The 14,126-nt window shown below is 41.7% G+C and overlaps 1 protein-coding gene across 2 annotated transcripts in view; it reads right to left on the bottom strand.

Annotated features, from left to right (window-relative positions):
- The window catches only part of IL1RAP (interleukin 1 receptor accessory protein), a 167,157-nt gene extending 154,294 nt beyond the window's left edge, over positions 1-12,863 (bottom strand). The window contains exons 1-2 of one of the 2 annotated variants that reach the window (XM_075268534.1): positions 12,667-12,863; positions 12,346-12,464 (exon numbers count right to left, since the gene is read on the bottom strand). Coding sequence is in view for 1 of the 2 variants with exons in the window: in XM_075268533.1 (XP_075124634.1) it covers positions 12,667-12,680 (14 nt within the window). In the remaining variant the exon portion in view is untranslated. The remainder of the gene's footprint in view (positions 1-12,345; positions 12,465-12,666) is intronic. The other variant, XM_075268533.1, reaches the window with a different exon arrangement.
- Between the last annotated feature and the right edge of the window lie 1,263 nt (positions 12,864-14,126).

Raw genomic sequence — 14,126 nt, 5'->3', positions numbered from 1 at the left:
TTTATCTCCCCAAGGGCTGGTTGGGGGCTTTGATGACACATGAGCCCCCAATGTCAAAGATCCTCTGAACATTGCAGCAGTTGTCACTGACCTGACAACATCACAGCCCGTCCGGATACACTAGAAGCTTGAGGTGGAGCAGAGCATATAGGATGAACGTTTGGGTACAGGGACTACAAAATAAACTTCTTTTGGGAGGGAGGCGAAGACCAATCATGCCATCACTTTATCAGATGGAAACAACCATTTACTCACGTTAGGCCAGCTAAGGTCCAGGAAGTACAGTTCATATTTTCCCAGACTGCCCTCTGTTCGGAGAATTCTCTGCCTTTCAATGGGACTACTGTATTCACGACAGGATATTAGACCTAGTCATAGATAATGGAAACTGCAAGTCAGGGTCTTCAGACAGGGCAGTGCAAGAAATTATATTTGGACTATATTTGGGAGCCTAAGGCAGCTTTGGTGTAATTTCATAGTAGATCGGATCTGATAAAATGGCTAAGTATGTATCTTGCTTTCTAGTTTAGAAATCACTCAAGCAAAAAGTCCTCCAGCAACAAGTACTGTAAGAAGGAGGCCTGGCCAGAAAACAGCTACAAAGGCCGTGCGCTAGTTTTATGAAGACGTAAGACACGGAGGACACTTCTAAAGGGGCGTTGCAGAGTTGAGTCATGGCTTAGTGGATACAATAATACGTTTTTACATGCCAAGCCTGTTGCCATAACACTGCAACATTGCTATTTGTGCCTCATTAATAGCCGATATATAATTCACTACCTTTTTTCTGACATCCTTCCAGAAATTCAGACAAATGGAGGGATCTCAAGACTATATAAAAGCACCTGGAAAGCACATAAAAGGTGAAAATTTTCTTTGCATGTATTTTTTCTATTGCACAGATGTGAATATATAATGCTGCTTTTGCTCATTCATAGAAGGGGAAATCATTGCATAATATGTTATAGATCTGCTCCTGCTGAATAAAAATGCCATTTCTTCGGGATAATTTATTCACATCCTTGAATGAAATGTTTACGGTTACTTTTGTCGCTCGTAGTGCCATTTGTACTGCTGGTGGCAAACCCCTTCTATGGCTGTCAATGCATTAGCACCACCAGCTGTGGAACTTCATTTAGAGAAACCAATAATCCTTGAAATGCTGCAACTTTGTGAGAACACATCTCCGCAATATAAAAGTTCCTCTTATTTTAAAAGGAACACTAAGTTTTTCACCAACTATAGCAATGTTAATTAGTTAATCCTCCCTTTGCATTTCAGTTAAAAAAAAAAAAAAATCTCTCTATATATGTATCATCACAGACGTATAATGTGAAAGGTTTCCTATGTATTTGGAAGGAGGACTGGGACTTCCTATACAATTGTTGAGATGCAAAATAAAGCAGACCTGTAACTTTGCATGCCTTTGGATAATATTCCATGTTGAGCTATAAGTGTCCATATATTCAGAACAATGCTGTATGCATTCGGACTGAATTATTGCAGGATATAAATTATACTGCACTAAAAAAGTTAAATCCATATTTCCTCAGCTCTAATATAGAAAAATACTGCCAGGGACCAAACTAATGTCTAGAAATAAATGGTCACTAAATTACTAAAAGGCTTCCCATAAATCAATTGTAGAAGCAGATAAATTTTATATATTAATCAGAGAAGAGTGCTTCTTTCTCCACTTATCCGGCTCCCCCCACAAAACTCTTCACTCAGTCTTTACTAAATCTGTCTTGTTCTCCCCTGACAAAAATTGTGAGGTCACTTTACAGCAGCCTAATAGAAGTCTATGTAGAGGGAGGAAAGAAGGAGCCACGTGAGAGAAAAGCATAGGTACAAGCATAGTGAGAGTAAAAGAAAGTTACTCTAGAGAGCAGAATCTACCTACCTGGTGATGCTGTTGTCCATGAGGAAGAATTAGGGAGCAGGATCTACTGTGAGATATAGCAGCTAGTTTCTACTTAATAGCTTTGAGAAGACTAAGATTTAAGCTTTTCAAAGGAAAAATAAACAGCGAGAAAAAACAGGATACAAGTCATAATGATCAAAGAGGAGTGTTTTTCCTATTATACATACAGCTTATCCTGAAAAGTCACTGGAAAGTGTACATTTTAGGAGGTGAAATGTCTCCTAACAAAGTGGGTTTCAATTATTACTTAAAGGGGCTCTATCCTTGTGAAAAGCTATAGCATTTAGAAAAGGCTATTCCACACATACCTTTTGCATCAAAATTGCCTCAGTGGCTTTTGAAGGAGTCTGTTTTTATTCATATGCTAATGAGCTTCCAGCCAGCACAGGAAGTTCCCAGCAGCACTGGTCCCTGCTATTCTCTCCTATCTGTGTGTGTGAACAGGAAGGTGAGTCATCAGCAGCAGCAGCCTGTTCTGTACACATACATAGGAAAGAATAGGCAGAGGGTGCACAATGAGACTTCCGGGGTGCACCAAGCTCATTCAAAAACCACCGAGGCAATTTACATACAAAAGGTAGGTGTGGAATAGTCTTTCTAAAGACTATGCAAGGATGTGGTTAGTTAAAAATGACTTTTCCCAATGATAGCGCCCCTTTAAATTCTCAACGAAATTTGGGCATCCTTTCTTGAATACCTGCATTGTCTTGTTCCTCTGCTATTCTTTCTGGGAATATAGAAACTAATTGAAAAATTGAAATCACCAGAATGGACAGCCACAGGAAATCAGACTTCCTGCAGCTGCTGCTTCAGTAACCGCAAATTCCAAACTGTATCTGCTAATAGAAGTAAATCAGGAAATTGCTAAAGGTGATGTCTAGCAGTTTAAGAAAAGCTTCATTTTTTTCAGACATTGTGTAGTATAGCAATAAAAATGCTTTAAATGCCATTTTTGCATCACATATAGAAGATCGGTTCCCCATACATTTTTTTTTTTTAAGATCAAAAGAATAGCCAGAGCTTGGCTTGTGAAAAAGTGGAAGCATTTTTATGTGGCAATATTTGAGAACATTTCCCATTTCTTAAGTCACACTCCATTTCATCTTGATTGTAATTTTAGACTGATTCTCTTTCATCTAAAGAGATATACAGTAGAACTAATGTGGTGTACGTGACCTAAAAGGAGTCCAATTCTGATTACTAGAAAGGCAGTTCTATCTTTCCTGTAGTATCCCCAACCCGCTACCCCCTAGGTTGCTTCCTATGGTCAAACCTGGACTTGAACTCATTTGATACAATTAGAGGTAGTTGTATCACCCAAGTACACAGAGCACAAGACTCTTGAAGCTTTAGACAAAAGCACAACACTGTTTCGCCAGGCTGAATGTACAGTATTGGCATTGTATTTACACACAAACTTGTTTCTACTTTTAAGTATATTTCAGAATTTGTTGTTCTCATTGAAGACAATCATTTAGATCAACTAGTTTACTTGTAGCTCGACATTGTTGTCTGAACCTTTAAAGGGGTTCTATCATTGGGAAAAGTCATTTTTAACTAATCACATCCTTGCATAGCCTTTAGAAAGGTTATTCCACACCTATCTTTAGTATGTACATTGCCTCAGTGGTTTCTGAATAAGTGTTTTTATTCATATGCTAATTAGACAAGTGCACGGTGCATCGTGCACCCCCTTTGCTATTGCTTCCTACGTTGCTGCTGATGATGATAACTCAGCTTCCTGTTTGCTCACACATAGGAGAGAATAGCAGAGATGAGTGCTGCTGGGAACTTCCTGTGCTGGCTGGAAGCTCATTAGCATATGAATAAAAACAGACTTATTCAGAAACCATGGAGGCAATTTGCATACTAAAGGTAGGTGTGGAATAGCATTTCTAAAGCCTATGCAAGGATGTGATTAGTTAAAAATGACTTTTCGCAGTGATAGAGCCCCTTTAAGGTCAATTATTGTTTTACTATTGGGTCTCACTCTGAACTTATTTGAAGATCCTCTGGTACCTCCTGTTTGACATGGTAAATACAGCACATCCAGCAATACTGGGAATAGTTATCACGGTTATTGCTGAAGAGCTCGCATGACTACTGAACTAATGCTAGCAATACCTCGTGCATCATCATTTTTATGCTACCACAAAGATCTTTGACAGTTCATGGTGACCTAGTTTTTATTTGTCAGATTAAAACAGCAAGGTCTTCAAATACAACAAATATTAATGGCTGAATTTATCTTCCAAAGGAAGAAAAAAAAAAAAAAAAAAAAAGATTATATTCCATTTAAAACTAGAGTTTTATTTCTTTAAACCTCAGAACTATTATGGCTTCACCCAAACCTGCTCACTGCAGGCGCGTATGAATTTACCCGTTGACAGAATTCTACTGCTGATCCATTGTGTTAATATGACAACTAAGGGATGCTTCTTTACTTTTTTCATCTAAAATCTCGGCAGTATCAAAGAAACAGCAGTCTATAGATGCTACAAGAAGTCCTATTGCTTAATCCTCTGGTCGCGTCCTTATACGGCACACAGCCAATCAGAATGCCAAGCAAGTCTGTAAATGTGTCCTATTGGCTCCCTGATGGGAAGAGATATGAGCAGAGGATTAAACATGTGTTTATTGTCTGCGGAGTGCTTTAGGTTTTTTAATGAAGACAAAGAAAATGGTTTGACTTTGCTTTTAAGAACAGCTTTGACGTACACAAACCTCAGACTGCCACAAAACAGACTTATTCCTACACAACAGCAAAAAACAGCAAGGAATATATTGCGCTGGCCAAGGGTTTTAGCATAGGACAAGGGAAAAAGGGCTGAGCTATTTATTGTACTTTGAACATACCAAATCTATCAGGACTTGGCAGTGCAGTTACATATTAAAGGGGCTCCATCATTAGATTTTCCAGTTTTTAGATAAACATATGCCTGAATAGCCTTTAAAAAGGCTGGAGGCGATACACTGCCTCCAGCCCGGATACTGCGCACACTCCAGCGCCATTTTCCTGTACAGAACATTGCGACTGTACTGCACATGCGCAGCACGCCCGGATAGTTCTCAGGTGAACTGAGCAGCTCTCTACACAAAAATGTCGCTCTGGAGGGATTGCTACTGCACATGCGCGAGATTTCAATTGAAACCGCCGGGCTGGAGGCAGTGAATCACAAGGAGGAGGAAGTCAAAGAAGAGAGGAGGGCGTGAACAAGCTATGACGCAGGGGGGTGCATGGAACGCCCACCGTGCACGGTAGGAATGATTTGCATATACATTTTAACAATCAGAAAAACGGGGGAAGGGGGGGGGGGGGCTTCAAAAATGATTAGCAGCACCTGAATAGCCTTTAAAGGCTATTCAGGAATATATGTTTATCTAACAACTGGAAAAATCTAATAGAGCCCCTTTAATATCAATGCACTAATTTTGGATTAAGCTTTAGTAGGGAGATGAGAAATAAAGGTGGAGGGTGGGCACAATGGTGGAGGGTGGGCACAAATCGGGTGTCAAAAAGGAGGGGGGAGTGTGAGGAAGAATCAGAAGTGGGGGGGGAGCAGGTGGTTTGGCAGGTGGATAGTGGGGGTATGAGAGAACATGAACTGTTTAAGGAGGAGAGACTGGGAAGGAGGATTTGAAGGTGAAGGAGTTATAGAAGGTATTTCACAGGAGCCATACCCATTGGTGGGCACTGCAGACTGTCTCAAATTCTGCGACCAGGTCTTCCATGCAGGAATTCCTGAAGCCAAACCATAATGGATGAGGTAGATTTCCACAGCCTCAGGATGATGGACTTGGCCGCAACATGAAGTCAATGAGCCTACTGGTGTGTTTCTTAAGCTTACAGGGAGGGGGGTGCAGGGTCATCTGTCAAAACTACATCAGTAACAATCACAACAATCCTGCGAAAATCATGCCAAAAAGGCTGTAAGATTGCACCAGATGTGTAGCATTGTACCCCGGTCAGTGCCACATTACTAGCAGTGACCAGAGACTGGGGAAAGAATTTGTGAAAAACAGGGTAAGATTTTAGAATTTCCCTTTTGAGCTTTGCAAGAGATGGAAAATTTATGGCATGACTGGAAGGCATTGAGCCACACATCCGGCAGAAATGTAGTACCACGTTCCCCCTTCCAGCCTGCAATTTTTTTAAAAAAAATTTTAAATTGCTGTTTTGGTTTTTTTTCCCTTTAATTCTGACATGGTTAGGCAAAAAAACAAAGAAAAATAAAAGTCAGAATACAATTATTACACAAGCTACTGGAAGACACAAAGTTTGACATTTCCTGTTTTCTACACTTCGCTTGCCAGCTTTGTTGCATGACTTTATTATTCCAGGAAGGGTGAAATAATGAAATTTTTAGCATACTGTTGGAGTACTTTCAGATATACAGCTTGGTACAGAGTAAAAAATTCATTCTTCATTAAATAATTGCAAGTTGTCGAAGTCCTGAATATAGATGACCAAAAGCATCACATACCACCCCCGTGTTGGCATCAAGTCCTTACAACAGCACTCTGCATTTGTATTATGCCAGAACCTTTCGTCGAAAGTTATCCCAATCAGTCCAAGTCTTCTCTATGTGGACAACATCAGCTGTGGCCCTATGTCTAATTGGGCATATGGCTGGTATGAAAGAAAAAAAGAAAAAAAAAAAAAAAAAAATTTTTGCCAAAATGGATACCTCCCTTTTCTAATAGGGTTTGAGGTTTAGTGATAGACACGCAAGAGATTAAAAAAAAAAAAAAAACAACAAGAAAAAACAGAAACAGTGACAGGTACTCTTAAGGATTCGTACTTGAAAAAAATATGCAGTAACTAGCCAGGGTGAGGCCACTTTCCAGGAAAGCATGAGTCACTTGATTCTTCTATAATCAGTACAGGAGTGGGTTAAGCATCACAATGCCAGTGACAGATTTAATCCGACAAGGTATGGCAATTCATAGGTGAATACCCTTTCACTCACACATCCATTTTTATAACCAGAGAGTGACCTTGATCAAGTCATCCGGTTCATCAGGTCCATCGTCGGCGGGGCCTGCAATCCATCGTTATATTCGATTTGCAGGGTTTTTTTAGTAGCAAAACGAAATGGTAAAGTTGATACCTTGTACCTAGAGATGCATGCACTGTCATGGTGAAAGAATATTAGTAATAAAGCTATATGACAGCACCTACCATCTGTTAGTGAGACAGTAACTCAAGCTGTGACAAACCAACCATGATATTTATAATGCTAACAGCTCAATAGTCACTCACATCTGAGAAGCAAAGATTCATTCCACATTGATAGATTTCTATTTGAAAGAGGTCATTTTCAATGTAATATGGAGGGGTGTCTATACTCTGCTCAAGGTACTGACATCACCCCAAAATCCGCATGTATATACAGTCACATTGTGCATTAAGACTGTCAAAAGAGGCAGTTCGGAGATTTCATGTTTTCCCTTACAGAATTACAAGGTTTATTAAAAGGTTAGTACCTAGAAAATTAACCGCAGAAATGAAAGCTAAAGGAAACAAGAAATATAGCTGCCCTCTAAAAACCTGCAGAGCACGCAAGTGGTAATCTCCTGCAAATCGGCACCATGTTAGGAGGTAGACGGAGTAGGCAAGGCTTGGTGGTCATTTTGTCCTGTAAACCCAGATTGGATATAGAGAAACAGAGGCAGGACAGAGCACCCAGGAAACAGAATAAGCCTTTATACAGTTGTTTTATTTAGGAGACATAACAGGACCAATGGAAAGGAGGATATGAAGGAAGTAATGAGGGTTTATGTATTTTTTTCCCTCTGTGCATTATCACTAGGATATGCCATAATCTTGAGATCAATGTGATCTGACTTCTGAGACCCCCACAGATCCTGAAAATGAAGGGCTCTCTTCCCCACACAGCCACATGCTTGGCAAAGCCTCCCTACATCATGCATGTGATGTTACAGACTTAAGTCTCTAAAAAGGACTTTGCAGAAGGTCACAAAAGCTTGAGCATTTTACAGTTTTGTTTACCCAAATCCATTAGACTGATATATCCAAGGATATAAGCCCCTTTAGTGTTTGTGCAATTTAGGGTCTATTAGCCAAGTGAGCAGTAACAGCACATGACATACAGAACACAGGCAGCGCCAAAGGAGAAACCAATGTGTCACCACCCACTTGGCTAATAGACCCTGACCTGCATAAACACTAACAGGGCTTATATCTGTTAATAGATTGAATAGATTTGGATACACACCACCAAAATGTTCAGGGAGACACTGCCTATCAGATAAAGTACCGTGTGTCATTTGGCTGATAGATCCTTTAAGGTGGCACAGTGCAGGCATACAACACTAATGTAAGCAGTAAGGACGCTATACACACTGAACAAATGGCCTAGTGCAGCTCTTTGTATGCTGGCAGCAGCCCTGGGAGACAAAGCACTTACGTGAAATAGGAATCAATGTAATGCGAGTCTGCCCTATTACTCAGAGTTAGAATCTATTAAGCTTATTTTACACTTGTATTAGATACATGGCCATGCACAGATGCACATCGTATGTTAGGACAATGACAATAGAAGGACATTACATTGCAGTATGCATTTTAAGGACAAGGACTATATGTCATACTGTATGATTTTTTTTTTTCCCAAAAAAAAAAAAAAAATTTAGTCCAAACGATGAAGAGCTATCGGTGCCAGTACCGTAGCTCTTCACTGTCAGAAGGGCCTTTCTGGCAGTCTGTCAGGAACGCCCCTCCTCACAGTAGCATCTATTGCGCAGTACTGTGAGAGGGAGCGTTCCTTACCATCCAGTGAAGACACTGAGCAGTGAACCCCCCCCCCCCACACACACACACACACACCATCAGTCCGGCTAACCAGCGTGATATTGTGCAGGTCAGTTATATCAGTTCACTTATTACAGTATTTCCAGGCTTATACCTGCAGTTTCATTCGGACCAAAAATGTTGAACTGACATTCTCTGGGACTCTTAAGACTCCAGTGTATAAATAACAGAGGCCCATGGGTGATGAGCATACATAACAAAACAGAGTTCCTCCCCTCCCCTGGGCTACGGCATGGGTCTTCATCCTCTTCCAGGTTCCTGAATGACTTCAGGGACTGCTGGGCCCTTAGATTGGGCCTGAGTGGTCATGCAGCACAATACCGCTTGAGTCTTTGCATCACAAGGCCCAATCACAGTCTTCATCAGTCTGTGATATCATTCAGAATGCCTGAAGAGGATGAGTACTCACACCAGAGCCCAGGGAAGAAGAGTAAGGGCACAATCATATGGTGAAAAATGAAAAGAAATTCCTCTTTATTCTCCACCACGGTATTCGGCTGCAGTATTCCCACGACAGGATGCCGATGCAGCGTACCGACATACAGTCACGGTTTAATGGGCCTAATCAGCCAAGAGTCTCAAGCCACGGAATCCACAGCAAGAACAAACAGAACATTTTTGTTTGATTTATTTCAGTGTTCTGCTGTGATCTGACTTTTTTTTTTTTTTTTTTTTTTTTTCAATGGGAGTCAGATTCGGGGGTAGAAATTTCCACAGATTCAGGGCCTTAATCCACCCCTAAATTCCTACGTGTGAACACACACTAACATTGCTTCTTAAGTTTCCTCACCTCCAATGGACCTCCACTAATTATACTGTGGGGTCTGCGAATAAACTCCAGAGTACAATAGCAGTTCAGATTTATTTGGTCCCAATGAAACTGCCAGACAAATTCTGCAAGGTTCACCCTACACAAACTCACCTACTGTGGACTCCCATGCTCCACAACAACAATCAACTGTTCCCATTTCGCCCCTATTATAATCATCCCGAGTGGGGAGGGAATGTATTTAAAAAGGGGGCGTTACCACTAAAACAGTCGTAATCAAGGCAAAATGCCCAATTAATCGCAATTTTAATTTACGGTAGGTCATAATCATTCCACCCTAACGCGTCCTGAGTTTTGTCTTCAATACGAGGACCCGTAATAATAAATGAGTGTGTGTATGGAAACACAGGAAATAATTGGTCAGTGTACTAGCTGTGAAACATATAGAGCGTTCATGTACATGAAGCCTAACTAGTAAATCTGAGTTCAAAGTGTGTATAGGGCCTTTCAATCTGCCAAACTACAGCTCATTGTTTAGAGGGGTTTTCTACAATTGAGCTTTATCACTTCTATGAAAGATAATTGACAAATGTTTATTGAAGGTTGCCCTAGAAGCGAGGAGTCAGAATAGAGCCAAATATGATCTTGTGACACGGGGCTGGCAGAAGACTGATGAAAGGTTCACTACTGAACCTGTAATGTCAGACAGAGCTGTTTTTCTGACATTTCTGACCAATAATGATGTAATTTAGGTATATTACCTACATGGGAGTGATGACCTTTACCATACGCATCTAAATTAGCCATGGTTTGTACACAGCATGCCAAGCTATTAAAAAAAAAAAAAAAAAAAATGTAAAAAAATCATACCAGGCAGATAATGTGCATATCTATACATTCTCTAAATGCAATACCACTTAAATATGTCAGTAAAACTACAATCCTACAATTATTGGAGATGTATTAAAACAAGCAATAAAGAGTAACAACATGATTATTAAAGCACACACACGGTCCAAACAAACGTGTAGCACCTTTAACAAAGAAGGTCTGAACTCCAATAAAATCTGTTACATCAGGACTTATAACAGTCAGCTGGTGTGACATACAGTAACTGGGTCTGATATGACATTCACAATTAAAGGGGTTGACAATCTAATACAACCCTCTTTCCTAGGAATCTACCCCAGCAGTAAGCCAGTTACACCAGTCTGCTTCATGTCATGATCATGTATTGAAATGTATATACAGAGCACCCACTGCAGTAAGTGGGCGAGTAAGTCCTACATAGCACAAAAGTCCTCTGAAGCATTGCAGCAGGGTCATGCAAAGCACTCCAGAGGAGCCCCACTTGATGTCTATACTTCCTACTAGAACATATGAACAGAATATTTTACCACATGGAGATTGCCCTTAAAAATTGAAGCATTCCCCTCTGTGACTAGGAGACACTAACCAAAGTTAAATGGGATGCACAGGGTTAGAAAATCATTGCTGTTGCTAGAAAGAAAACAAACAAAAAATTAAAAAAATAAATAAATTAAAAAAAAAAAAAAAAACACAGCTCCACACTTGTCTACAGGATGTATCTGGTATTGCAGCTTAGTTCCACATAAGAAATTATAGCTGAGTTGCAATACCACTTAAGACCTGTTAAGAGGTATTACTGTATTTGGAACAAAGCAGACCAAGAATCATAAATCCTTTCTCTTAAACCCCAATTCATTAAAGCGCCAGGTCCTGGCAACTCGATCCTTTTGCTTTTTCATTATATATATACACACACACACACACACACACACACACACACACACACACAAGAGGGGAGAGGTTTCAGATATTTAATTCATAGTGTATGGGTCCACGTACCCCAAACTGAGTGACAAACAATTTGCAAATCAAAGTTACAAGTCAGTTCATTGTAAATCGAGGATAAACATTTAGAGGTCCAACACCCAAAAGTGTAGCCTGTTCTCAATGACAGAAGCAAAAGCTGATTGTACCAGAGGTCATATCACTACAGTTATGCATTCGGTTGCACATATATATTGCATGTAATATAATGTACAGATGAAATTCAAGAGATCAATAAGTGAGAATTGGGCTTTAAGAAAATATAAGAGTAGAGTATAGCTTTTAAGACATCACTACATCATGCAGGTACAGGGCAGGGTTAAAACTGGAATGTAATACAAAAGAGAATGATACAGTATAAAGAAGCAAAGTGAAGCGCAACGGATTCAAGAACTCAAAGGAGTGTCACAGTTAATACTGAGGGGGGGGGGGGGGGGGAGCATCCTGGCACAAATTTCTCTGCAATTCTTGCGGCCTGTGCCTGCTGTCTTGAGTTGACCTAGTACATAATCCTAGTAGACTCTATAGATATGAATGACTAGAGTGACATTACTATACATGCACAGGTATATATTATTAAATCACCACTCCTGGAGAATGTCTGGTAAATAATATCATAAATCACTGGCACTACAGAAACACATAACACAGGAAACTGAAGCAAAAATCCAGGATGTCTCAATGATAAGGAACTCTGTATTATTCTGGGTGTCTTAGTGATACAGTAAGGCGTCTTCAGGACAGAGCAATCTGATTAGGGCAGTGCCCTCCTCCCTGCCAGTGGCAGCTCCTTGACATTGCCTCATTCACAGACAGCTCACTACATGAGACTACAGATGGGCACTTCCATATACACTGCCTCTTTACTAGAGGATGGAGGCGGCGGCCAGCGGGCACTTTATACAGTGGGGGCACTACTATACCCAGCAGGCTGCCCATAGCCACATAGGTAGCCAGTCTCACCTGTGCCAGTCTCACGTCCCCGTGTAGTCACTCCACAAGCCCTCCTGTTGTGTCCAGCTGTGATCCGCGTCTGGCGAGGTCACTGCACAAAGCAGAGTGTGTGGCCACAAGTGCTGACCCTACAAATGTACAAAGAGTCAGTCAGTGGCAGCCATGGACCAGCAAGGCAGGAAACGGAGGAAACTTTACTTTTACTCGTCAGAGCAGCCCGTGAGGTATAGGAAGGCGCCAGCCCAGGCACAGCTCATCGCCAGCTACCTAGTGCCCCAGCAACACAGCCGTACCCATCGCTTCCCCAGGCAGTCAATGGATGAAGCTTACCCATGGCGAGGCATCGTGTTCAGGCAGAGTCAGGTGCACACCTGGCAGGTGACATCCAGTAGTCCATGCTCCAGGGGGGGCTAAGCGGATACTTCTGGCCCCAATTCCCCTAATGACTCCTGCCCTGTCACTACACACACAGTCCCTGCTGCTTCTTCCCGAGGAGGACAAGTTTAGTCCTTATAGGCAGGACTAGTCTGCGGACTATAAACAGCAGACAGCGGGCAGCAGCCGCCAATCACAGGGAGCCGCTCTGGGAAACTCAGTGGATACCGCCTCAGTTACAGGCAGTACCGCGCACACGTTACTGCCGTCTGTATACCACAGCACTTAGGGCTGCCTCATGTGGGCTCCAGGCACGCCCCCGATCAGCTGACAGCAGCACGTGACATCGGAGCTACAGGCTGGGGGCGGGAACAATTCAGGAACGTCAAACGAGGCGCCGCCCCCTCCGCTCTGTAGTGCCGGAGTATACGGCAATGGTGACAGGATGCCGAGCGGCGGCGCTGCCCCGGTGAACTCTTATGTGCTGAAGCTCGCATTGTCGGAGGCTATGTGACCAAAGCTATACATGTACTGCCTATGTGCTCAGCTCGATAGCTCCACTATGGGCAATGGCTTCTCTACAATGATCAGCTATGGCATACACCAGTCATGGAACTTCTGTATCGAGTAGTTACTCCAATTGACAAGGCTGGTGCAGATAAAACTTCACAGGCAAACCATAGCCCCTGTGCAGAAGAGAAGAAAATGGTGCAAAAATGGAAAACCAAGTGCAAATAACCCAAAGAGTTTGCAAATCCTTAGATTTGTAATTGATCAATGCCGGAATTCTGGAGCATGTGTTTGGGTCACTTCATAGATTTGTCTTCTTTGCCCACTCCTGTGCCACCTACCTAGTATCAAACTACCTGATGGCTGGGCTGAAGGCAATATGGCAATACCTTATGTTGTACAGTGAGGTTTGAGTGGCAGTTTTTTGACATAGTATGTAATTCATGTGCTGTGCAGTCTCGAAAAGGAAAAGGAGCAGTTTTTAGAGCAGATGGTTTTATGAGGGTTATGAAGTAAAAGCAAAAAAAAAAGGGGGTATCATTGACAGAAATAGGAAAACTCACCTTAGCACCACTTATCGGAAGGTAGCACCCCATGGATCAATGCCTGGTTTTCAAGAAACCAAGATAAAACCTCTGTAATACCAGATCACAGTTTTACCCAGGACCAGAGCAGGTCAGTTACTGTCAGCAAACACTATACAGTAAACAGAACCAGAAGATAGCTCTGTTCTATACAGTGAACAGAGCCAGAAGAAGATAGCTCTGCTCTGCATGTGGTGGCTGTGATGTGTTACTGCAGCACAGATCACTTGTCTAGGAGCGGAGCAGTAACTTAGCATAGTCATTGCAAAATAACAGTTGTCTGTTGCTGATCGGCTGAGGTCCTGGGTGTCAGAACCCCAC

This window comes from Leptodactylus fuscus, chromosome 3 (assembly GCF_031893055.1).
Source record: "Leptodactylus fuscus isolate aLepFus1 chromosome 3, aLepFus1.hap2, whole genome shotgun sequence".
NCBI lineage: Eukaryota > Metazoa > Chordata > Amphibia > Anura > Leptodactylidae > Leptodactylus > Leptodactylus fuscus.
This window is presented reverse-complemented; position numbering and strand designations above follow the sequence as displayed.